The 26,961-nt window shown below is 44.9% G+C and overlaps 1 protein-coding gene across 2 annotated transcripts in view; it reads left to right on the forward strand.

The window, feature by feature from the left end:
* Window positions 1-26,961, forward strand: part of SH3RF3 (SH3 domain containing ring finger 3) — a 368,261-nt gene that overhangs the window by 301,330 nt on the left and 39,970 nt on the right. For both annotated transcript variants that reach the window (XM_032842452.1, XM_032842451.1), the window contains exon 8: window positions 13,071-13,405. In XM_032842452.1, the coding sequence (XP_032698343.1) occupies window positions 13,071-13,405 (335 nt within the window). The remainder of the gene's footprint in view (window positions 1-13,070; window positions 13,406-26,961) is intronic.

The raw sequence follows: 26,961 nt of genomic DNA on the forward strand, positions 1-26,961 counted from the left end.
TTTTGTAGAGATTAGAAATCTATTTCTCAAATTCATTTAGACATGTAAAGAACCTAAAATAGCTGAAACAAACATGAAAAGAACAACAAAGTTGTAAAGCTAACACTGATTTCAAGATTTAAGGTTACTGGGACACCTCGGTGGTGGCGCAGTTGGTTATGCAACAGCCTTCAGCTCAGGTCATGATCCCAGAGTCCCTGGATGGAGTCCCACATTGGGCTCCCTACTTGGTGGGAAGTCTGCTTCTCCCTCTGACCTCTCTCTCATGCTCACTCTCTCTCTCTCATTCTAAATAAATAAAATTTATATTTATTCTCTCTCCCAAATAAATAAATAAAATCTTAAAAAAAAGACATAAGGTTACAGTAATCAAGTCCATGTGATATTGGTGTAAAGATGAGCAACTAGATCTGTGGATACTTTTTTCTGAAAACAGAAAAGTGTCCATTAAGTTTGCTGACAGGTGGAATAATAGTTGATCCTATTCAGAAAATATTTGATGGAATGAAAGAGAGAAACCATATTTCTAAGAAGTGACTGAGAACCGAGTGAAGGATTCCTGAATACTATGGGATACTGAGTTCATGTGGAAATCCCCTATTATCTCTGTTTTAAACACAGATTTCTTTGTTTTTAAATTTTTGAAAAGTCAACTCTATGGATAGAAACAAAATGGAACACATGATAGCAAGTAGGATGGCTTACTGGGATGAAAAGCAGGCAGTATTAGCTGACTTTCAGCTCCTGCAAGAGAAAATGGACAGGAAGTCTCTGGTGAGTATCAGGGGAACAGAGCCACATGCAATGGTTTAAACAGCTGCGGTCTCTTCCATTCTTGGGGAATGGTTGGTACTGAGCTGCTGCCTGGGGTATAGGAGAGGAGAGAGAAGGCCACCTTGACATGGAGCTGAGTTCAGCTATGGCCTGAGGACCAGAGCCCAAACAATCCAGTTACACCTGGTTCTGAGAGGAGGTCGCAGAGGACCATGCAGAAGCAGTGACCAAGGGGCACTTGGGTGGCTCAGTGGGTTGAGACTCTGCCTTCGGCTTGGGTCATGATCTCAGGGTCCTGGGATTGAGCCCTGCATTGGGCTTTCTGCTCAGTGGGGGGCCTGCTTCCCCCATCTCTCTGCCTACCTCTCTGCCTACTTGTGATCTCTCTCTCTCTGTCAAATAAATAAATAAAATCTTAGGAGGAGTCAAGATGGTGGAGAAGTAGCAGCTGAGACTACTTCAGGTTGCGGGACATCAGCTAGATAGCTTATCTAAAGATTGCAAACACCTACAAATCCAATGGGAGATCGAAGAGAAGAAGAACAGCAATTCTAGAAACAGAAAATCAACCACTTTCTGAAAGGTAGGACTGGCGGAGAAGTGAATCCAAAGCGACGGGAAGATAGACCGCGGGTGGAGGGGCCGGCGCCCGGCAAGCGGCGGAGCAACGGAGCATAAAATCAGGACTTTTAAAAGTCTGTTCTGCTGAGGGACATTGCTCCAGAGGCTTAACCGGGGTGAAGCCCACGCGGGGTCAGTGTGGCCTCAGGTCCCGCAGGGTCACAGAAGGATCGGGGGTGTCTGAGTGTCGCAGAGCTTGCAGATATTAGAACGGGGAAGCCGGCTACAGAGACAGAGCCGAGGAGTGACTCTCAGCTCGGGATTACCTTGAACCGGTCGCAGGCTCGGTCAGCTCGGAGCGTGGCCGGAGGCCAGGGTGACGGGAGTAATTGGGCGCTATTCCTTAGGGCGCACTTAGGAGTGGGGCCCCGGGCTCTCGGCTCCTCTGGGCCGGAGACTGGGAGGACGCCATCTTCATTCCCGTCCTCTGGAACTCTACGGAAAGCGCTCAGGGAACAAAAGCTCCCGAAAGCAAAGCCGAGCGGATTACTCAACCCGGCCCCTGGTAAAGCGGTGCAACTCCGCCTGGGGCAAAGACACTTGAGAATCCCTACAACAGGCCCCTCCCCCAGAAGATCAACAAGAAACCCAGCCAGGACCAAGTTCACTTACGAGGAGTGCAGTTTCAATACCAAGGAGAGCAGCGGAATTCCAGAGGAAGAGAAAGCAAAGCACGGAACTCATGGCTTTCTCCCCATGATTCTTTAGCCTTGCAGTTAATTTAATTTTTTTTCCTTTTTCAATTTTTTTTCTCTTCTTCCGCTAAATTTTTTTAACTTTTACCCGTTTATTTTTTAACGTTTTTTAACTAGTTTATCTAATATATATATATTTTTTTTCCTTTTTATATTTTTTCATTATTGGTATTTTTTTGTTTCTTTTTTCATTTTTCTTTTTTTTTTTTCTTTCTGAACCTCTTTTTATCCCCTTCCCCCACCCCTCACGATTTGGCTAAAGCATATTTTCCTGGGGTTGTTGCCGCACTTTTAGTATTTTACTTGTTCCTTCATATACTCTTATCTGGACAAAATGACAAGGTGGAAAAATTCACCACAAAAAAAAGAACAAGAGGCAGTAAAAGGTTAGGGACCTAATCAATACAGACATTGGTAATATGTCAGATCTAGAGTTCAGAATGATGATTCTCAAGGTTCTAGCCGGGCTCGAAAAAGGCATGGAAGATATTAGAGAAACCCTCTCGGGAGATATAAAAGCCCTTTCTGGAGAAATACAAGAACTAAAATCTAATCAAGTTGAAATAAAAAAAGCTATTAATGAGGTGCAATCAAAAATGGAGGCTCTCACTGCTAGGATAAATGAGGCAGAAGAAAGAATTAGCGATATAGAAGACCAAATGACAGAGAATAAAGAAGTTGAGCAAAAGAGGGACAAACAGCTACTGGACCACGAGGGCAGAATTCGAGAGATAAGTGACACCATAAGACGAAACAACATTAGAATAATTGGGATTCCAGAAGAAGAAGAAAGAGAGAGGGGAGCAGAAGGTATATTGGAGAGAATTATTGGAGAGAATTTCCCCAATATGGCAAAGGGAACAAGCATCAAAATCCAGGAGGTTCAGAGAACCCCCCTCAAAATCAATAAGAATAGGTCCACACCCTGTCACCTAATAGTCAAATTTACAAGTCTTAGTGACAAAGAGAAAATCCTGAAAGCAGCCCGGGAGAAGAAGTCTGTAACATACAATGGTAAAAATATTAGATTGGCAGCAGACTTATCCACAGAGACCTGGCAGGCCAGAAAGAGCTGGCATGATATATTCAGAGTACTAAACGAGAAAAACATGCAGCCAAGAATACTATATCCAGCTAGGCTATCATTGAAAATAGAAGGAGAGATTAAAAGCTTCCAGGACAAACAAAAACTGAAAGAATTTGCAAACACCAAGCCAGCTCTACAGGAAATATTGAAAGGGGTCCTCTAAGCAAAGAGAGAGCCTAAAAGTAGGAGATCAGAAAGGAACAGAGACAATAAACAATAACAGTAACCTTACAGGCAATACAATGGCACTAAATTCATATCTCTCAATAGTTACCCTGAATGTTAATGGGCTAAATGTCCCATCAAAAGACACAGGGTATCAGAATGGATAAAAAAACAAAACCCATCTATATGTTGCCTACAAGAAACTCATTTTAAACCCGAAGACACCTGCAGATTTAAAGTGAGGGGGTGGAAAAGAATTTACCATGCTAATAGACATCAGAAGAAAGCAGGAGTGGCAATCCTTAGATCAATTAGATTTTAAGCCAAAGACTATAATAAGAGATGAGGAAGGACACTATATCATACTCAAAGGATCTGTCCAACAAGAAGATCTAACAATTGTAAATATCTATGCCCCTAACGTGGGAGCAGCCAACTATATAAACCAATTAATAACAAAATCAAAGAAACACATCCACAATAATACAGTAATCATAGGGGACTTTAACACTCCCCTCACTGAAATGGACAGATCATCCAAGCAAAAGATCAACAAGGAAATAAAGGCCTTAAATGACACACTGGACCAGATGGACATCACAGATATATTCCGAACATCATCCCAAAGCAACAGAATACACATTCTTCTCTAGTGCACATGGAACATTCTCCAGAATAGATCACATCCTCGGTCCTAAATCAGGTCTCAACCAGTATCAAAAGATTGGGATCATTCCCTGCATATTTTCAGACCACAATGCTCTGAAGCTAGAACTCAATCACAAGAAGAAATTTGGAAAGAACCCAAATACATGGAGACTAAACAGCATCCTTCTAAAGAATGAATGGGTCAACCAGGAAATTAAAGAAGAATTGAAAAAATTCATGGAAACAAATGATAAAGAAAATACAACGGTTCAAAATCTGTGAGACACAGCAAAGGCAGTCCTGAGAGGAAAATATATAGTGGTACAAGCCTTTCTCAAGAAACAAGAAAGGTCTCAGGTACACAACCTAACCCTACACCTAAAGGAGCTGGAGAAAGAACAAGAAAGAAACCCTAAACCCAGCAGGAGAAGAGAAATCATAAAGATCAGAGCAGAAATCAATGAAATAGAAACCAAAAAAACAATAGAACAAATCAACGAAACTAGGAGCTGGTTCTTTAAAAGAATTAATAAGATTGATAAACCCCTGGCCAGACGGATCAAAAAGAAAAGAGAAAGGACCCAAATCAATAAAATCATGAATGAAAGAGGAGAGATCACAACCAACACCAAAGAAATACAGACAATTATAAGAACATACTATGAGCAGCTCCACGCCAACAAATTTGACAATCTGGAAGAAATGGATGCATTCCTAGAGGCATATAAACTACCACAACTGAACCAGGAAGAAATAGAAAGCCTGAACAGACTCATAACCAGTAAGGAGATTGAAACAGTCATCAAAAATCTCCAAACAAACAAAAGCCCAAGCCAGATGGCTTCCCGGGGGAATTCTAACAAACATTTAAAGAAGAACTAATTCCTATTCTCTTCAAACTGTTCCAAAAAATAGAAATGGAAGGAAAACTTCCACACTCATTTTATGAGGCCAGCATCACCTTGATCCCAAAACCAGACAAGGATCCCATCAAAAAAGAGAACTACAGACCAATATCCTTGATGAACACAGATGCAAAAATTCTCACCAAAATACTAGTCAATAGGATTCAACAGTACATTAAAAAGATTATTCACCACAACCAAGTGCGATTTATTCCAGGGCTGCAAGGTTGGTTCAACATCCGCAAATCAATCAATGTGATAAAACACATTAATAAAAGAAAGAACAAGAACCATATATACTCTCAATAGATGCTGAAAAAGCATTTGACAAAGTACAGCATCCCTTCCTGATCAAAACTCTTCAAAGTGTAGGGATAGAGGGCACATACCTCAATATTATCAAAGCCATCTATGAAAAACCCATCGCAAATATCATTCTCAATGGAGAAAAACTGAAAGCATTTCCGCTAAGGTCAGGAACACGGCAGGGATGTCCGTTATCACCACTGCTATTCAACATAGTACTAGAAGTCCTAGCCTCAGCAATCAGACAACAAAAAGAAATTAAAGGCATCCAAATTGGCAAAGAAGAAGTCAAACTATCACTCTTCGCAGATGATATGATTCTATATGTGGAAAACCCAAAAGACTCCACTCCAAAACTGCTAGAACTTGTACAGGAATTCAGTAAAGTGTCAGGATATAAAATCAATGCACAGAAATCAGTTGCATTTCTCTACACCAACAAGACAGAAGAAAGAGAAATTAAGGAGTCCATCCCATTTACAATTGCACCCAAAACTATAAGATACCTAGGAATAAACCTAACCAAAGAGACTAAGAATCTATACACAGAAAACTATAAAATACTCATGAAAGAAATTGAGGAAGACACAAAGAAATGGAAAAATGTTCCATGCTCCTGGATTGGAAGAATAAATATTGTGAAAATGTCTATGCTACCTAAAACAATCTACACATTTAATGCAATTCCTATCAAAGTACCATCCATTTTTTTTCAAAGAAATGGAACAAATAATCCTAAAATTTATATGGAACCAGAAAAGACCTCGAATAGCAAAAGGAATATTGAAAAAGAAAGCCAAAGTTGGTGGCATCACAATTCCAGACTTCAAGCTCTATTACAAAGCTGTCATCATCAAGACAGCATGGTACTGGCACAAAAACAGACACATAGATCAATGGAACAGAATAGAGAGCCCAGAAATAGACCCTCAACTCTATGGTCAACTAATCTTCGACAAAGCAGGAAAGAATGTCCAATGGAAAAAAGACAGCCTCTTCAATAAATGGTGTTGGGAAAATTGGACAGCCACATGCAGAAAAATGAAATCGGACCATCTCCTTACACTACACACGAAAATAGACTCAAAATGGATGAAGGACCTCAATGTGAGAAAGGAATCCATCAAAATCCTCGAGGAGAACACAGGCAGCAACCTCTTCGACCTCAGCCGCAGCAACATCTTCCTAGGAACATCGCCAAAGGCAAGGGAAGCAAGGGCAAAAATGAACTATTGGGATTTTATCAAGATCAAAAGCTTTTGCACAGCCAAGGAAACAGTTAACAAAACCAAAAGACAACTGACAGAATGGGAGAAGATATTTGCAAATGACATATCAGATAAAGGGCTTGTGTCCAAAATCTAAAAAGAACTTAGCAAACTCAACACCCAAAGAACAAATAATCCAATCAAGAAATCTGCAGAAGACCTGAACAGACATTTCTGCAAAGAAGACATCCAGATGGCCAACAGACACATGAAAAAGTGCTCCATATCACTCGGCATCAGGGAAATACAAATCAAAACCACAATGAGATACCACCTCACACCAGTCAGAATGGCTAAAATGAACAAGTCAGGAAATGACAGATGCTGGCGAGGATGCAGAGAAAGGGGAACCCTCCTACACTGTTGGTGGGAATGCAAGCTGGTGCAACCACTCTGGAAAACAGCATGGAGGTTTCTCAAAATGTTGAAAATAGAACTACCCTATGCCCCAGCAATTGCACTCCTGGGTATTTACCCTAAAGATACAAACGTAGTGATCCGAAGGGGCACGTGCACCCGAATATTTATAGCAGCAATGTCTACAATAGCCAAACTATGGAAAGAACCTAGATGTCCATCAACAGACGAATGGATAAAGAAGAAGTGGTATATATACACAATGGAATACTATGCAGCCATCCAAAGAGATGAAATCTTGCCATTTGCGACGACATGGATAGAACTAGAGGGTATCATGCTTAGCGAAATAAGTCAATCGGAGAATGAGAACTATCGTATGATCTCCCTGATATGAGGGAGAGGAGATGCATCATGGGGGGTTAAGGGGGTAGGAGAAGAGTAAATGAAGCAAGATGGGATTGGGAGGGAGATAAACCATAAGTGACTCTTAATCTCACAAAACAAACTGAGGGTTGCTGGGGGGAGGGGGGTTGGGAGAGGGGGGCTGGTGTTATGGACATTGGGGAGGGTATGTGCTATGGTGAGTGCTGTGAAGTGTGTAAACCTGTCGATTCACAGACCTGTACCCCTGGGGGGAAAAATATTTTATATGTTTATAAAAAATAAATAAATAAATAAATAAATAAATAAAATCTTAAAAAAAAAAAGAAGCAGTAACAAGGCTACAATGACAATAAGATAGTCGTGCTCAAAAGGAATTTGCACATGGAAATCTCGAAGCACAAAGGAAACACTAAGGCAAAAAAGATAGCCAATAAACTGAGGAAATGGGAGAGAAATAAGAGAGCAATGTGAAAAAGACTTTGCTATCCGTATATTTAAGATCCTCTAGGGGTTCCTGGCTAGCTCAGTCAGAGAGCATCTGATTCTTAATCCTGGGGTCATGAGCTCAAGTCCCACACTGGGCGTGGGGCCTAGTTAAAAAATAAAAATAAAATATAAAAAAATACAATAAAATAAAAATAAAAGATCATCTAAAATGGAAAAGAAAGAATAACATCTACTACCCCCGCCTTCCCCAAGAAAGAAAGAAAAAAACAGGGTGTTATAAAGGGGAAAAATTGGATGGATAGCTATGAATCAGAAACTGATGGGTATGAAAAAGAACAAACTTGAAATTTTGGAAAGGGAAAAATAGATTTATTTAGTTACAGAATCTCTACAGGTACATGAACTCTATCCTGAACACAGTTGAAGATGGAAATTGGTGACACTAGAAAGCTGAAGAGGGAGTATATCCAGAGCACAGAGCAGAGATGAAAACTGCCATGAGAGCAAATACAGATCGTGCAAAGAACTAAATGAAAAGTAAGAAAGAACCAATGCAGACACTATTTCAAGAATACTAGGTATAAAGAAATACAGAAAAAGGAGGTACTGACCAAAAAAAAAAAAAAAGACTTTTTTTGAAATGGGAGCTATAACTTGGTTAGTAAATTAACAGGAGGAAAGTTATCAGACATACTTAATACAGGCAAGAAGGGGAAGAGCCAGAAGAAAGGATCAAGATGAGTGTGACGGGTAGACCTCTTGGGACCCTTTGTCCTTGAAACTGGAGGGCAGGGTGGGTCTAGATGTGGATGAGTTAAGAGAGGGGCTAGCCTGGCCTGAAGTTTGGGGAGTTGCGAATGTTCCATTTCATCCATGAAATGAGAAGTGATCAACTTGAGAATAAGAAAAGGGCAATGTAAACCTGGGGGCATCATATTGCCTGATTTCAAGCTTTATTACAAAACCGTGATCACCAAGGCAGCATGGTCCTGGCACAAAAACAGACACATAGACCAATGGAACAGAGTAGAGAGCACAGATATGGACCCTCAACTCTATGGTCAAATAATCTTTGACAAAGCAGGGAAAATATCCAGTGGAGAAAAGACAGTCTCTTCAATAAATGGTGCTGGGAAAATTGGACAGCTATGTGTAGAAGAATGAAACTCGACCATTCTCTTACACCGTACACAAAGATAAACTCAAAATGGATGAAAGACCTCAATGTGAGACAGGAATCCATCAAAATCCTAGAGGAGAACATAGGCAGTAACTTCAACATCGGCCACAGAAACTTCTTTCAAGGCATGTCTCCAAAAGCAAAGGAAACAAAAGCAAAAATGAACTTTTGGGACTTCATCAAGATAAGAAGCTTCTGCACAGCAAAGGAAACAGTCAACAAAACAAAAAGGCAACCCACAGAATGGGAGAAGATATTCGCAAATGACAGTATAGACAAAGGGTTGATATCCAAGATCTATAAAGAACACCTCAAACGCAACACCCAAAAAACAGAGAATCATTTCAAAAAATGGGGAGAAGACATGAACAGACACTTCTCCAAAGAAGATATACAAATGGCTAGCAGACACATGAAAAAATATTCATCATCATTAGCCATCAGGGAAATTCAAATCAAAACCTCATTAAGAGGGGCACCTGGGTAGCTCAGTGGGTTAAGCCTCTGCTTTCGCCTCAGATCATGAGCTCAGGGTCCTGGGATCGAGCCCTGCATCGGGCTCTCTGCTCAGTGGAGAACCTGCTTCCCCCCTTCTCTCTCTGCCTGCCTCTGCCTACTTGTGATCTCTGCCTACTTGTGATCTCAGATGAATAAATAAAATCTTTAAACAAACAAACAAACAAACAAACAAATCCTCATTGAGATACCACCTTACACTAGTGAGAATGACCAAAATTAACAAGACAGGAAACAACAAATGTTAGAGAGGTTGTGGAGAAAGGGGAACCCTTTTACACTGTTGGTGGAAATGCAAGTTGGTGCAGACACTTTGGAAAACAGTGTGGAGATTCCTCAAGAAATTAAAAATAGAGCTACCCTATGACCCTGCAATTGCACTACTGGGTATTTACCACAGAGATACCGATGTAGTGAAAAGAAGGGCCATATGTACTCCAGTGTTTATAGCAGCAATGTCCACAATAGCCAAACTGTGGAAAGAGCCAAGATGCCCTGCAACAGATGAATGGATAAAGAAGATGTGGTCCATATACACTATGGAGTATTATGCCTCCATCAGAAAGGATGAACACCCAACTTTTGCATCAACATGGATGGGACTGGAGGAGATTATGCTGAGTGAAATAAGTCAAGCAGAGAAAGTCAATTATCATATGGTTTCACTTACTTGTGGAGCATAAGGAATAATATGGAGGATATTAGGAAAAGGAAAGGAAAAGTAAATTAGGGGAAATTGGAGTGGGAGACGAACCATGAGAGACTGTGGACCCTGAGAAACAAACTGAGGGTTTTAGAGGGGAGGGGGGAGGGGGATGGGTGAGCCTGGTAGTGGGCATTAAGGAGGCACGTATTGCATGGAGCGCTTGGTGTTGTATGTAAACAATCTTGGAACACTGCATCAAAAACTAATATATTTTATGGTGACTAACATGACACAATTTAAAAAAAAAAGAAAAGAGCAACGTTGATGGTAAAGTAGATCATTATTCATTCAACTACTCTTTATATAATAAACATGTGGGATGATGTAGTGATGAACTGAGTGAGGTCCAATAGGATTTAGGCACTCCACAGTTGCTGGAGCACGCCAAAGGTTCATAAAGGAGAGGTAGAGGAGAACAGAGACTACGGAGTAAGAACATTTTCTCAGACTGCCTGTCTCTGTGAGGCAGGTTGCTTTGGTATTGCTAACCAGTAGGATGACCAGAGTGACAGCAGTCCAGGTCAGTCTAAGTTTGGGTGGCACAGGGTGGGTGATCCCGAGGATAAATCCTCCTGGGGATCAGTGGAATCCCACATTCTTCTACCAGCCAGCCTGCTCCTCTTTCTAACGGAGGATTTTTATCTTCTCCAGTGGTTCAATTCTGTAAAATCTGGAGAAATATTTTAATTGAAGTTTTCTTTTCTCAAAGACTTGTTCATTCATTCAAGAAATTTATTAAGCACCTGCTGCATGCTGGGCAGCAGTCCAGCTATTCGGAATAGATCTGTGAACTCTACAGCAAGTGGAGCTCCCTCGTGGAGCTAGCTCAGCTTGTAGTGGGGGCAGACAGGCAGGGAACAGTGAACACACGATGAAGAGGGTATCCTACAGATGGGTAAGAGCAGATAGTGCCGTGGGAGGAGAGGGAAATTGAAGCAGGGCAAGAGGGGCTGGGATTGCAGAGCGGCACTCTGCACTGCTCAGTGGGTTGGCAAAAACAGAGCTCTCTGGGAGGGCAGTGTCTGAGGTGACTGAAGCAGGCCAGGAGACGTGTGACTCTGGGGAAGAGGGTTCTGTGCCACAGCCTCTGAGGTGAGAGAGAACCTGTGTTGGGAGAACTGTAAGGAGGCTGGAGTGGCTGAGGGGAGGAGCAAGGGAGAAAACAGGGGAGCATGTCAAAGAGATTGCCTGGCAGGCAGGCTTAGAACTTTCTGGAACACCCTCTCCTCTTTTGCATTGGGTTTGGCAGGGTGATGTGGCAGGCACGTGGAAGCCAGCCAGAGGTAGAGGGGAATGGTGTGGGACTCAGCCGAAGAATCTGGAGCAGCCCCTGCAGGCTCTTGAGCCCAAGTGATTGCTCTTGCCTGGCCCAGCTGCCAATTCTCATTCCAGGGCTGGGGGGCTGGGGTGAAAGAGAGTTCAGACAGCTGGGGAGAGGCAGACAAATGGCCCCAGGAGCACTATCCAAGTCATGGGTTACCTCGGGCTGATTGAGTGACCCCAGTGGGTTCATCGATCTGCATAGTTGCTTAACCTGGTCTTTTGAAACTTGGGGCCACATTCAGTGAGGATTCAAACCCACCCCAAACCCTGAATACTTCAAAAACCGTAAATCAGCCTTTATTTATTTCACCTCCTAAAAACAGGCTGCAGCCAGAGTCCCGGAGTCCTGGAGAACCCAGGATCACATAATTAGATCTCACCAGCTCTTCCCACGCAGCACTGTCAGAGGGAAGAGGCCCGGCTTGCATGAGAAGGGGCTCTGGTTTGTTGTGCCGAGTTACTTCACGTTCCAGGGAAATGCTCTGAGGATTTATGAGTAGGTTATCTATTCAAGGCATATTTGGTGGCTGAGAATATCGTTTTGTTTCATGACGTGTATTTTTTTCATGTTGCAAAGCCACAAATGCCATGAATTCTGGTGGTGGGAAATAAGGACAGTGTGAGGTGTAATTCTTCTCTGGGGGACAGTGCAAAAATGATGTGATCTGAGTTGTCTGATGTGGCATGAAGTGACGTGGGCTGCCACAACCCATGTCTCCCTTTGGGTCACCAGCCCAGGCCACAAGTCACAATTCCTCTGGTATGGCTCACTCTGTTGCCCAGTATGTTTCTTCTGTAATTAGTAAGGAGACAATTCTTCAAAATCACTAATGTGAGTTGCAGCAAGATTCACTTTAATTCAGTGTTGTGTTTAGAAGGAACTTATGTTTTCGCATGATGGGTTGTTACCAATGTTAGGCCTTCAGAACCTTACCATCCTTAGGAAGCATTTTTGCTGGCAGTAGGGGCCAGAGTCGTCATTGTGAGGTTCCTGTTCTGTAAATCCAGGAGCTGTTGCTTCAGGGTGCGGGCAAGGCAATGGCCACAGGCAGGTCGCAGTGAGAGGGGTGATGGCTTGCCTCAAGACTGCAGCTGCCTTCCTCCTATGACTGTCACCAGCTAAAGCTGCCACACGTGCTCAGCCTGAGCTCAGCTGGCCCTAATACCAAGTGTGAACAGGGGACTGGGTTACAGTTCTGGGGTTGGGACCAACCAGAGTCAAGCTGTCAGCAGTGATCACCTTAGAGGGAGTGGGGTCTAATAATCCCCAGGCATCTTGGGGCTTCTTTAGGATTCTGTCACAGGCTTTACTTTTATGAACATTTTTCACAAAGACGTTATAAGAGAACTTGTACGTGTATTAGTTCATCACAGCAGAGGAAACCAGTTAGAAGGCTTCATGGGAACCTAGGAATATGCCCATGCTTGTGGCAACCTTGGAAAAGGTGTTTTCGGTCCTCCTGAGGGTGAGCTGTTTTGTGCCATGGCAGGGCTCGGGAGATGGGATGTGTTTCCCTGGTCACCTGGGCTCAGTCTCTCTCCTGTGGAGTGTGGCTGGGTGTGGAGTGACCACAGAGAGAGGCTGTGAGCCCTGGGAGAAGGCTAAGGAAAGAGTCGGTGGCCAACACATTGCAGTATCAAAACTAACCTCGCAACCCTACTCTCTCTCCAACCCCACACTCCAGCTTCCCACTCCTCAGCCCAGGCCCAAGACCGACCAACTGCCACCGTGTCGCCCCTGCGCACCCAGAACTCCCCATCCCGCCTGCCCGCCGCCAGCCTCAGGCCCCACTCAGTGGTGTCGCCACAGCACGTGCACCAGCCCCCAGTGCAGACAGTCATCGGGGCCCAGTGCCCCCGACCAGCCATTCCGCTTACATCTGCAGCATCTGCCGTCACGCCTCCCAACGTCAGTGCTGCCAACCTCAACGGGGAGGCCGCAGGGGGGCCTGTCAGTGGCTTGTCGTCGTCCAGCCCCACCAACACCGGAGGCAAACCAGATGAGAAGAAAAACGAAAAGGTAAGTGGCCTTTCTGAGCGAGCCCTGGCTGTGGCCCAGCATTATTGTAACTCTTTGGTACCAGACACCAATGACATTTTATAAAATTAAGGCGTGAATTAGGGCCCCAAGTTCCTGTCCTCAGATGCCTCAGGCGTGTGACAGAGATGGAGGCCAAACTAGCGAAGCAGCTTTCCTTGGAGTGGAATTCAGGTAGGCCTCAGGTTCGAGTAGGGCTAACCTGAGCCCAGATAGACCTTTTATGCAAATCAGAGAAAAAGTGTCATTTCCTCAGAATGCTTTAATTCTGTCTGTTGGGAAGTCACTGTAATATGCTCATTTTGTTAGAACAAGATACTGATTGCCAGGTACCAGGATATTATAATAATAAATATACAAATCTACTTATATACAAAGTGAACAGCTTCCTTTCCCTTCAGTGTGTCATCTTTGTGCAATGTGCAACCCGTACAACCATGTGGGATAGGCTGTTTTCTGAGGAGAAACAAGAGGGGAATGCTGGAATTACAGTTAATGTAGATAGCACTTTCAGCTATTCTTTTGTGAAGGAAATTGGGCTTATTCACAAAAGTCCAGTGGGCTTGCCTCTGTTACTACCCAGCTAGACACTGGATTAGTCAGTGTTAGAATCAGATTTCTAAATCAGTGCTGCCCAATAAAACTATAATTCAAGCTACCTATCTAATTTAAAATCTTCTAGTAGCCACATTTTTAATAAGTTAAAAGAATTTTAAAAATAAAATTAAAAAGTAAAATTCATTTTAGTGGTATAATCTATTAAACCCAATATCTAAAAATATTATCATTTCAACATGTAATCTGTATAAGAAAAATGTTGATGAGGTGTTTTACTATTTTTTACATTCAGTCTTTAAAACCCAGGGAGACATCTGCAGTGCTCACAGGTGACTGCCTTGCCCACTATTGTCCTGGACAGTGTGGACCCACATGTCTAGCTGGGAGCTACTCTCTTCATTGCCTTGCTGTATGAACAATGTATTCTCATTCCCTCTTGGCTTTACCACAGGGTGTGGATCTTTTAGAACCTTTCTATATAAAACCAGTCTCTTTTTTTTAAGATTTTATTTATTTATTTGACAGAGAGAGAGAGAGAGAGAACACAAGCAGGGGGAGCAGCAGAGGGAAAGGGAGAAGCAGACTCCTCGCTGAGCAGGTAGCCTGATGCAGGGCTCGATCCCAGGACCCTGGGATAATAACCTGAGTTGAAGGCAGACACTTAACAACTGAGCCACCCAGATGCCCTTAAAACCAGTCTTCCAATGAGTGTGTGCTAGCCAGAGTTGGGGTGAACCCTACAACACAGAATGGTATATTCAAGGCAAGGATAGCCACTCCTGTCCCTTGAGGAACAGTACCAAAACCAGTGTTGACTGCCCAGGCCGCATGTCCAGTGGACCCTGGAGGCATGCCTACTAGCTCACTTCCTGGGCTTGGAAGGAGCACAGAGGCTTCTTGGAACTGTGCACACCAGATTCCTCAGGGCCCCCAGATCAGTGGTGCTCAGGCCTCATCACCGCCTGGTCCGGAGGAACTTTATTCCCATGCTCAGGGGTGTGGAAGAAGACTCAGTCACAGCCACTGCTCCTGTGCTCTCACCCAGCAGAGCTCAAGCCCCCCTGAGACCAGCAGGGTCCCAGGCACGAAGTGAAATCATTGCTCTGCTGTTTGTGTCCATGTCTGTTTGCAAATCCTTTGGTCTCGGCCTGCTCCCTTCCACCTTGAAGCCTGGTTGGGCGATGTAGCTGGGCCTCATCAGGGGTCAGAGTGGGGGTACAAGCCCCCCTCACACTTGGAAATGCTTCCTGGAAGACTAGCTCCTCTAGGCCTTAAAAAAGCAATGGACTTGGAAAGGGAAAGACAGTAATAGTTCTGTAAACATTTCTGGTTCTTTACCAAAAAGTTCCCTCTCTCTAGTTTGCAAAACAGATAGGGCTAGGGCTCATGACATTAGAGTCAGTCTTGTAGGAAAGCGATATTACTCACCATCTTGCCCTCTTAAGCATGTTGCTAAGGAAAACCAGCGCTGGACCTGCTCTCAACATTCCCAGCCTGTTAGATACCTAGCAGGCATTTTGTTCTCACTCAGGGTTCACTCTCTGCTACCAGTTCTCCTACATCAGCAAGGATGAGTTGAGTCCAGGGAACACCCAGAGGGTCCCTCTTGTTGAAAGGCACCGTGGAAGGAATGCCTGCTCACAGAAGGAAAGCAGCAGACATGTGCCCTTTGTGCAGGCAGCAGAAATGCACGGGCCAGCCGCTGCCTGTAGTGGCCGTGCGCGGGGCTGGGCACTGATGGCCACAGCCCGGGGGCTGTCCATGCTGTGCTCTCAAGGAGGAGGTGAAATGGACTTGGCGGGATGAAGCGAGCACATCTTCGTAGGTATGGCAGCAACCGTCCACATCAGACCCACGGGGAGAAATACTGTATATCATCCTTCGGAGTGTGATGTGTGGTTTTCACTTCTCGCCTCTCATACAAAGCATAAACAACAAAAAAAGCACTGGTCTGAAAAAAACCACCTGTTCATGGTTTTTCCTTTTGTATTCCCAGTTGAATTTCTCCTACTTCAGAGTAAAGTGCAAACCATTCATTTGCCATCTCTAGCAGAAGTGCCAAGACAGTAGCTGTTCCCGCAAACCCGTGAAGTGTACCCCAAGCCAACTGAGTGCCCCTAGGCCGAGGGGATTTGGTGCCCTTGCGCTGTGCCCCTTGCCTCCTGCCCCCATCGGGACCACAACCGAACAGATTTCACCCACTTTGAAAACACAGCAGTTGGCTTCAAATCTATTTCTGGGTAAACCTATCACAGATGTGCCCACGCCTAATTCCAGTGGAAGGAATTTTTTTTAAGTAATTTTCAGTATTCTCCAGGTTGTTTCTGTTGTGAATTTTCCTCTGAAAAAGGCGGAGCTCCCAGCCATGCTGTCCATGTAGACCCAAACCAAAGCTCCTGAGAGTTTTCACAGGGCCAGGCTCTTCTGAAATTTGATCCAGGCCCTTCTAAGCGTGGGCACAAGAGAGAAGACCATGACTGATGGGGCTCCGGGCCCCTGAGGTAGTGGCAGGCGTCATTCTCTCCTAGGAGCATGGGAGATTTCTTCCCAGGCATCCCGGCATGCAGGGTACAAAGAGGACCCAAATGTGGCTCGTGGGCACTGATGGCTGTGGAGACCCTTGGGAGGCTGGCACTGTGCTGGTCCTATGCTTGGGGATTGGGCTTCTCAGCCCTGCTCCAGGCAGGCCTTGTGCATTGGCCCTACTTGGCCCAAATTTTGGCCCAACCCAAATTTTGGGTTGAGGCCTCCAGAGAGACTCAAGGGCTGACAGGATGGGCGCTCGTTCTGTAGACTGGATCCTGAGCCAGAGCTCCTCTCTGGGCCCAGGACTTCAGCCTGAGTGTGCAGCCTCCAACCTCTCTCCCAGAGGCTCTTCCTGCCCATCTTTCTGGTCCTATGACTGCCTGCAGGGGCTGCCCTGTGGCCCAGCTGCCAGCCTCATAGAGAGCTGCCCACTCCTTCTAGCAGGGCCCTGCTAGAAGGGCCCACTCCAGAGTTGTGCCCTTGTGCCTTAGCCCTGAAGCCCACTGTGAGGAAGCCTGGACAGGAAAGGGTGCACAGAGGACAGGTCTGAGGTGGGGGACTTCTGACCCAGGGATTCACTTAGAGCCCTGGACAGCACTAGGGACTCTTCCAGCATCTGGAACCATTTGGGCTGAATGGGGATCTGTTCTGCTTGGGGGCAGATGTGCTGGGGGTGGCCCTGCATGGAAGAGGCCCCCTCCCCAAGAAGACATGGGAAGGAAGTGTGTTGTATAGGTTCAGGGTACCCTAAGCTGGGTGGATCCCTTCCTGGTCTCCCAGGTTGGAGACAGGAGAGGCACCCCAGGCATGGGGAGGACCTCAGGGCACAGAGAAGACCCCAAAGCATGAGAAAGGCCCCAGAATACGGAAATCATGAAGGTTACAGTCTTCAGAAGGTGCAGCTGGTGGGCATCATTGGAGGTCTTCCCACCAAGGACTTGGGCCTAATGTTTCTGAAGAAGGGACTGGATACAATTTTTGGAGTCATCTTTTGGTGCCCACAGACTGCAGAGTGGAAAGAAAATCTTGGAAGAATTTTCAGATGATCTGGAGTATTTAAGTTAACCCCTTTTTGCTTAAATCCATTTCTGTGCTTGAAACAACCATCAAATACCACCTGTCCATCCATGACTTTTCTGTTTCTGAGGTCTTGTGAACACTCCGCACCAGATGATATGGGTCAGTTATCCCTCAGGGTCAACTCCATGGGAGAGTCATCGTAAAGAGAGCACTGTGCCCTTGGACAGAGGCCACGGTCAGTGACTAGCAGCAGTGACATGCTGAGGAAGGAAGTAGAAGATCATGGCCCTCCTGAAGCCAGGAAGCATTCCCCAGCCATCTGGCTAGAAGTCACTCAAGTCACCCCTCTCTTTCTCCTGTTTATTACAAGGAACATGTATGTGGCTCAGGTAGAATGCTGGGCCCTGGGAGTCTATAGTGAGAGAAGATTCTGCTCCGGCCTGGAGGGACACTGAGTCTAGTACCAGGATGCAGGCTGGTAAACAGGCAATTGGAATAGAAGGATAACTGACCCATATCATCTGGTGCGGAGTGTTCACAAGACCTCAGAAACAGAAAAGTCCCTCACCTGCCGCCAGAGCCCATGTGGCAGTGAGTCGTGTGATCAAAGCCACGTGGCTGGCATGACCTTTATAATGAAGGCTTTGGGGAGCTGGTCTGAGAGGAAGAGCAGACCTGACAGAACGACAGATAACAGCAGCCGCTGGGCCTGGCCTGTAGTGGGGACAGGACCTATGGGTGTTTGCAGGTGAACTTTGAACTTCATCTGTATTATCTATGCCCCCCCCATTTAAGAGTATAGCAAGGCATACATTATATAGGGTTACAACTATATTTTCAGTGGAAACCCAGGCAGGTTCAACAGAAAGAAATCTTGAGGGTGAAGCTCTTGAGAACAACCAGGCAGGTTTTTTTCTAAATTGAAGAATCACTGGTTTATGAATCATTTTCTCTCCAGTTGGACTCTCGGCAGTAAGCAAGCCTTTACTTGCACTGTTTCTAAGATGTGAACTGGAAGGGGGGCTACTGTGGGGTCTGTAAGCAGCATCTCAGCTGCTGCCAGCATGTTCCCAATTTCGAGACAGGCAGACACCCTCCCGCTGTCACGCACTAGCTGTGTGAGCCCCACCAACCAAACCAGTGCTGAGGAGGTATCCTGCTGCGTTGGACGACATTAATCAGGGCTGGGGCTGGGCTGGGGCTGACCTCACCAGATCTGAATTCTGCTCTAGGCCTGGTCCTCACACTGAGCTCTTGCAGGGAGAGTTGCCCCCAACTCCTTGCAGGTCAGGCCCAAACCTGCAGACAGCCTCCGAGTGGTGCAGTGTTTCTGGTGGGGCCGCAGCAGAAGAGGGTAGCTCGTGAAGCATGTGTGGGCCCGCAGACCCATGTGGCATGTCTTCATGGGCTTTGGGAAACTTGTGTGCCCCATAAATGAGTTGCTTAGGAGTCTGGTGTTCAGTTGGTCAGCTGTGGGCTGTGGAGGCCCCCTTCCTTCCAGGAACGCCCCTGCTGGGCAGCTCCTATCCCCCTTGGCACTGGTGTTGGCACTCTGGCTGGGCAGTGGGTCCCTTTCTGACTGCTGTGGGCCACTAGGAGCGTCAACGACTTCAGAACTCCTCTCCTCCCTGTGGTTGGGCTGCCTCCTGTGGGATGAGGAAAGCTGGCATTTAGCTTATGAGTAATTTTTAGGCTGAAATTGAACCCATCCTGAAAGCACGAATGAATCCCAGCTGTCAAAACAAAGCCATTCTGAAGTTTTGTAGGCAACTTATTTTTGGAAGGGAGCGTGCTGCTGGAGTGTCACGTCCCTGATGACAATGACAGAGCCTCTTCCTCATGCCCTTCAGAGCACGGACCCCTGGCGGGATAGGACAGTGGCCCCACCCCATCTGTGGAGAGTTCAGAGGCAGCTGGAGACCTTCTGCAGGGGTTGACTATCTCCCGGGAAGGCAGCACAGGGCCAAGCCACTCCCCCAGGTCTTCCATAGAAACTCCCAGCTTTTGTTCTGAGGTGAGGTTCTATCCAATGCACTTCTGGCTGACTACTTGGTAGGGCTGGGGACCCTCTCAGGGCATAGAAGTGCACACGAAGTCCAGGTAGCCAGGTGGCCTGCCCGAGCCCATGCAGCTAGTCATTACTGGGAGTAGAGCCAGACCCCTTGGTGCTTAGGCAGGTGCCACTTCCTCTCCTCTGCCTCTGTTGGCCAGCTTCTCCTATTGGGAGCCCAGGGGCTCCTGCCACAGAGCATTCAGGGTAGGATCCAGATGAAAGAAGGCGCAGACTGCTTAACGAGCATAGAGGCTGTGTCTGGGGCATGGCTGCCAGGTGTAAATCAGGGACCTTCTATTTGTCCACCCACCCTGTGGCGTTGAGCAAGTCCCTCACATTCCTGTGCCTCTGTTTCCTAACCTGTAAATGAGGACGATGGCACCCGTCACCCTGAGTTTTGGGGAGGAGTAAATCAGTTAATCTCACAAATGCTCAGTCTAGTATTTGGAAAAAAAATACTAGAAATCATTATTAAGCATTTGATAGGGAAGGGAAGGCCAGATCCCATAAGAATTAGGAGATAGATGCAGATATAAAACTTAGATCCTGGAGGCTTCTAATAAAAGATTGAAAGGCCATTTGACTTTGCAGTTTTAGAAAAAAGACACTTAACATGGCCAAATGGAGAGATGTGGGCTACTCAAAAATGAACCCAAATTGATCGGTGTAATCTCTTAGCGGGATTTATTCATCTCCTCTCCCACCACGGTTCCACTTTCTGGTTTCTTTTTCCTATGTCCACTGAGAAACATAGCTATAAAACAGTTTTTTAAGGTGTCAGTTTTCTACCCGATGTTCAGCCTAAACAATGGATGAGAGCGCAAGAAAACAATTTTAGTCAGAAGTCACGTTTCAACTGCAAAACATTAAACCAAAATTCATTTAAAAATAGAAATAAACTAGCAATGGAGAAGAATTTATGATTACTGGTAATGACACATGGGGGTTCTGTGATTCTCCCCACAGGGCAGAGCCCACTGTAACATATCAAGATTGCTGGGGGATTTTTACACCCTAGTGGCATATGACCTAGCCCTCCCAGACTGTGGTAGCAAGGTTGGTGATATGGATTGCAGGCATGTGAGTGCCCAGGAACCATGGAACACACTTGATTCCCACAGCAAGTTTGGATTCTTTTCTGCAAAATTCTTTCGCTTACTGCCTTCTTTCTCATGATGTTGCTTCACCCTGTTCTTAAAGACAGGGAACTTTTTCTAGTCTTCCCTACCCAGGGAAAAACTCAGCTGATGAAATCAATTAAAAAAAAAACCATACACATGCACCCCATAAACCACACCAGAAGGTAACACTTGCAGAATGGACCCAAAGGCTGTCCTTCCTAGAAGGCAGATAGTGTCAGCTTGATGGGGCATCTCTAATGTTCTAGAGAACTTGTGAGTGCTCTTCCGTTTTGCCACTTAACTGAAGGCAATGGCGAGAAAGAACAGAGTGCTGCAGTCATCATTTTGTTTGCTGTGGTTTTATTTTGTTTTGTTGGTGCTCACTACCCAGGTAGTGGTGGCAGAGGTGAGGGCATTATACCAGGTCCTTGAGATCAGATAACTTTACACCATCTTTTCCCTCTGCGGTGAAGTCACTCATGGGGTAGACTTGATTTTTGTTTACCTAATATCTTATGCACTTAGTAATTTCAAGGCCATGTCTTGGTAAATTACAAGATACATTTGCATATAGCAGGAGAATGAAGTCCATTAATCTTTTTGGTGGATTCACACTCTTTCTGTCCATCCCAAGTAGAACTAATGGGTCAATTTAATGAAAACATTATTGCTTTCTAATCTCTTTGTACAAACCAGCAGTAATGACTAGTTTACTGGCTTACATCAACTTCCTTCTGATTCTTGGTTCTCTGCTTCACTTTGTATAGCCTTAGACAAATCACTTGGACTTCAGTTTGCTTGATATTAAAATTGCAATAATATCTTCTTCCACTGAACAATCAATTATTGATTGTATAATTCAGAACTCTCCAGAGGAAGAGGACCAATACAACATATAGATATAAATATTTATTTTAGGAATTGGCTCCCATGATGAATGTGGAGGCTGGCAAGACCATTTGTGAGAAAGGCCAGCAGGCTGAAAACTCAGGCAAGAGTTGATGCTGTAATCTTGAAGCAGAAATTTTTCTTCCCCACAAAACCTGATTGCTCTTAAGGCCTTCAACTGATTACATGAGGCCCGCCTACATATCCAGGAAGATACTCTAAGTAATCTCCTTTATTTAAAATCAACTAAAAAAATAAATAAACAAAATCAGCTGAGTGTAGAAGTTAATCATGTCTACTACGTATCTGCACAACAACATTTAGACTAGTACTTCACTAAACACTGGGCACCATAGCCAATCAAGTTGACACATAGAACTAACTGTTAAAATCTATCCTTTGTCAACTTGGCCCTCATAGCCTTTTCTGTAAAGCATTTTAGTCTCCAAATAAAGACAACAGTGAGGTCATGCTTCTCCCTAATACAATACAACTATGCTGTATACAACTGAAAATGCACTAACCCTTTCTCCAAAAGAGGGTTAAAGTCCTTAGGTGATGTTCATTTTTCTCCTTGATATCCCATAACTTGAATACTGTGATGTAAAGTTAAAAATATTTAAGTACTATGATAGGAAGTCAGTACAACTTACATAACATCATAAGGGGATAAGAGAGGGAAGAAAAAGATTATACACATACACATACAAACATAATCGTAACGAAATCAATTATAATACTTGTTTCTGTACCTAGTCATAGCTGGTATTCTTAACTACTTCTTCCACTACCCATTCCATACTCTCTTTGACTTCAGCAAGCACCTCAGCAAGCTGTGGTTCCTTACCTGGTAGGGTAACCCAGATATTCATCCCTGAAGGGTCTGGGCTACTAGCAATACTGACTGACTTGGCTTGTTATAGCTTTCCATTGACCTTCATCACAGGACATGGTAGTAGTTAGAGATGCCTTGAGGAACATACCATGTTCCATGCTCTTCCTCACCTCCACTGTGGAGTGCAGCCCAATTTCACCCAAACTAAACCCAATTTCTGACTGAAATAGTTACAATCAGGATCAGTCACTCCAGCCAGCAATGTAACTAACTACTTTCTTTGCTGGTTTATTCAGTCATGAGGAATCCAAAATTGTTGGGTGGCTGTTTTAACTTCCAGTTCATTGGAATTCTTATTGCGTCTCCTGGTGGAAGCATTCCTACCTTTGAAACTAAGATCTCTAGGCCAATAGAGCATAAAGTTGGGAACCGAGATAAAAAATTTTGCTGGTGGGTCTCTGGGTAATAGCACATGGTGCCATTCCCATTCTCACACCTTGGTTCCTGGACATGTGAATCTAGGCTATGGAAGAAACTGCACCATAAATTGAGTACTGATTCAGAACATGTACATCCTCCTGAGAACCTTGCCCCTAACCCTGCAATGTGTTGCCACCCAGCTGATATTGTAAAAGGATCTCCAAAAGACCATTCTGTCAAGCCAGCTGCTTTAGGATAGTAAGGAACACCATAAAATCAGTGGGCCCGTTGCTATACTTCTTTCGCTGTGAAGAGAGATCCTTGATCAGAAGCAATGCTGTGTGGAATGCCTCAATGATGGATAAGGCATTCTGTAAGTCCACAGATAGTAGTTTTGACAGAAGCATTGCATGCAGGGAAGGCAAATCCATATTCAGAATAAGTGTCTCTTTCAGTGGGAACAAAATGCTGCCCATTCCATGATGGAAGCAGGGCAGTGTCCTTAACCTGACACCAGATAGCTGGCTGCTCACCCCAGAGAATGGTGCCATATTGGGGGCTCAGTGTTGGTCTCTGTGCTCCTATAACCAAGTCATCATTGGTGAGTGGAAGTCTACCATACTAAAGCCATATATGACCTCTACCTTGTAACAATAGCCACTTGGCAGGACTGCCTGGGGAAAGAGGATACCTGGTATCCACAGAATATGTCATTAAACCATCCTCTGCTAAGTGCAGCCTTGAGTGAGAATTCATGGAGGACACAATTTTATCTCAGATTTTTGCCCATTCATTGAGGTCTCTCCTTTCACCACTTTTCCAGACCTCCTTGACACCTCCTTGCACAGTAGCTTGGACCTGTTTCAGAGCCTTCTCTTGTTCTGGGCCCTACTCAGAACTAGCTTCTCTGTCAGCTTACTCAGTAAATGGGGTGGAAGGCACACCCAAATGGAGAATAAATTGCCTACAAATCCAAAGAAGCATGCTAGGCATTCTGCCTCTTTTTTCATTGTGGGAAGGCCAAGATGCAACAACTTATTCTTGACCATAGAAGGGATTTCTCAACATGCCCTGCACCACTGAACCCCTAGACACTTCCCTGAGGTAGAAAGCCACTGAATTTCTGTTGGATTTATTTTGCATCTTCTGATGTGCGAATATTTTGCCAATAAGTCTAGTATCTAATAAGCCTAGTGCTCGATCGTTCCAATTAGCACAGTGTCACCCATGTAATCGATCAGTGTGGTGTCTTATGGAAGGGAAAGGAGATCAAGGTCCCTGTGGACTAAATTATGACATAGGGCTGGAGAGCTGCTCTACCCCAGAAGTAGGACAGTGAAGGTCTAGTGCCAGCCTTGCATTCTGAAAGCAAATGTTCTGCTGGTCTTTATGAACAGGTATGGAGAAATAAGCATTTGCATGGTCAATAGCCACATGCCAGGTACTAGACTATGTGTTAATTTGCTCAAGCAAGGAAACCACGTCTGGTACAACACCTGCAATTAAAGTTAATACCTGGCTAAACTTACAGTAATCCACCATCATTCTGCAAACTCCAGCTATCTTAAGCATGAGCCAAATAGGAGAGTTGAATGGGGATGTGGTGGGAATCACCACCCCTGCTTCCTTAAAGTCCTTGATGGTAGCGTTAATCTCTGCAGTATCTCCAGGAATGTAGTATTGCTTTAGGTTTACTATTTTACTGGGTAGAGGAAGTCCTAGTGGTTTCCACTTGGCCTTTGCCACCACAGAAGACCTCACACCACAGGTCAGGGAATGAACATGATGGATTCTGCCAGCTGCCAAGTATGTGCATTCTTATTGTGCATTCCAGAACTGGGGAAATAACCACAGGATGGGTTGGAGGACCCACTGGTACCCCCTGAGAGACAGACTTGAACTAAAACTCCATTCGTCACCTGACCTCCATAAGCCCCACTCTCACTGGGGGACATGGTGATATTTGGGGTCTCCTGGAATCAGCGTCAGTTCAGAGGCAGCATCCAGGAGGTCTTGACAGGTCTGATTATGTCCTTTTCCCCAATGCACAGTTAGCCTGGTATAAAGGTCCTTTGGGGGAGAGCTGGGAAAAAGAGTCACAGTATAAATTATTGACAGTGTAGTGGGGTCCTTGCTCAAGAGGACCCAGCTTACCCTTCATTGAGGGGGTTCTGGGTCTCTAGACCCTCAGTCTGGGAATTGATAGGGAAGTCATGACGCTAGTTAGACTTCTGTTCACTAAACCCAGAACTCTTCTGCTTACAAGTCAAGTCAGGATTTAGTAGAATGCCCAGCTGCTCCTCTGCTGGGATGTCCTGATCCACTACTGAGTACCACAGTGTCTGACAGCCACCTGAACTCTGCCGTCCATCATGGCAGCCGTGACCATCTTGGCTTGGACAATTAAGTGCCTCCATTTAGCTCTTGTCGGCTCAGGATCCACATCCTCTCATTGCATTCAGGCTTCCTAATTCTGCACCACGCTTCTCACTGTAAGGTTCGGTCAGTGTGGAAGTGTGACCACAGAGAGATTTAAGGATTCTGAAGCTCTTCTCACAACAAATATGTTCCTCACAGCGGGCATGAGGTGTGTGTCATTCTGGGATGAGTGAGCAGGTCTTCCGTGACACACACACTCAACATTCCAATCTCCCAAAGTTTTGGGGTATATTTCTCTAGAATATATCAAGGCAGGTAACATTTCAACCTAAGTTACTATTTGCCATCTTTTGGTCCATATTTCAGCCAGCCAACCAACCATCCAGTTGGATCCCTTTCTAATCCTATGAACCACATCATTAAATCAAGAATCTCTGTTCATTGGCCCACATGAATAAATGCAACTCTAACTCTGTTTCTTTCACCATTATCTCACACTCTCAATATTTGTTCCCACTCATATTCCCCAGACTTCTTTCTGGAAAATTTGAAAAAGTTGTGTAGTTCCATCAGAGCATGGCACACTTCCTCATGGGTCACACTTTGCACCTCACCCTTTGAGGTCCTCTCAGACTTAAGTCTAGTTCTAGGTCTAGAAGCAAAGAGAGGAGGTAGAGGTAGGTCCTGAGGATCAACAATATCTTACAAGGCAAGTACCTGAGAGGAGGCAATAGTGAGCTCCTCCGTCAAAGGAAGGTTTATCTGATCAGGCAGGACTGGACAGTCAGCGTCTACTGGCAAAGAAGACTTGGCAAAATTTAGGGGTTCAGTGTCCCAAGCCTCATCAGAATTGAGTCATATGTTCCCAGATTTCCAGGATCCCATTCCTTTCCATTCAATGTCCTCACTGCAGCAATGGACCTACTGTGAGCATAGGCATTCAATCTGCATGGTAATTCAGCCACTCACAGGATGAACCTCTGGATTTAGTGGTAAGAAGTCTCAGCTCTGGGGCTACAGAAGTTAAGCATTTCTTTCAGGGCAGACATAAAAACAGGTTATTTACCTGTTCTTTGAGCTGGGAATTTGAAATCCCAAACTCATCATTTGTCCAGCACAGTTAAGAGCAACTGGCCAATCTCATTATACTCATAGGTTTGACAAAAATGTTCTAAGTATCATACAGAAGATCACCCAGAACCTTGCCTGTTAAACGTATTTGATTAAGAGTGTCCGATGGCGATATTTTGTGTGTTCCTATTGGCACATTGTACCGTCCTCTTTACCACTGAAAATAGAGTCATAGGGCCTTTAAATCTGTGAGCTTAAAGAACCAGTTCCAAAAAACACAGAACTAACTCAGAAAACTCATATTTAGGATTCTTCTCCTCTAGTATCATTCTTGGTACCAAAATCTCTGACATACAGAGTTCCTCAAAGAAATAGAACCAAAGGAATTGGCTCATGTGATTGTGGGGGCTGGAATGTCTGCAGTCTGTTGAGCAGACTAGCAGGTTGGAGGCTCAGGTAGAGCTGATGCTGCAGCCTTGAGGCAGAATGTCTTCTTCCCCAGGAAACCTCCATGTTTGCTCCTACAACCCCTCAACTGAATGGATGAGGCCCACCTGCCTCATGGAGGGCAACCTCCTTCACTAAAGTTAGATGATTGCAGATGTTAACCACATCCACAAATATATTCACAGCAGCATGGTGCTAGATCTGACCTAAAAAATGACTA

The sequence above is a fragment of the Lontra canadensis genome, unplaced genomic scaffold, assembly GCF_010015895.1.
Source record: "Lontra canadensis isolate GAN:19392208 unplaced genomic scaffold, GSC_riverotter_1.0 scaffold130, whole genome shotgun sequence".
Taxonomy (NCBI): Eukaryota; Metazoa; Chordata; class Mammalia; order Carnivora; family Mustelidae; genus Lontra; species Lontra canadensis.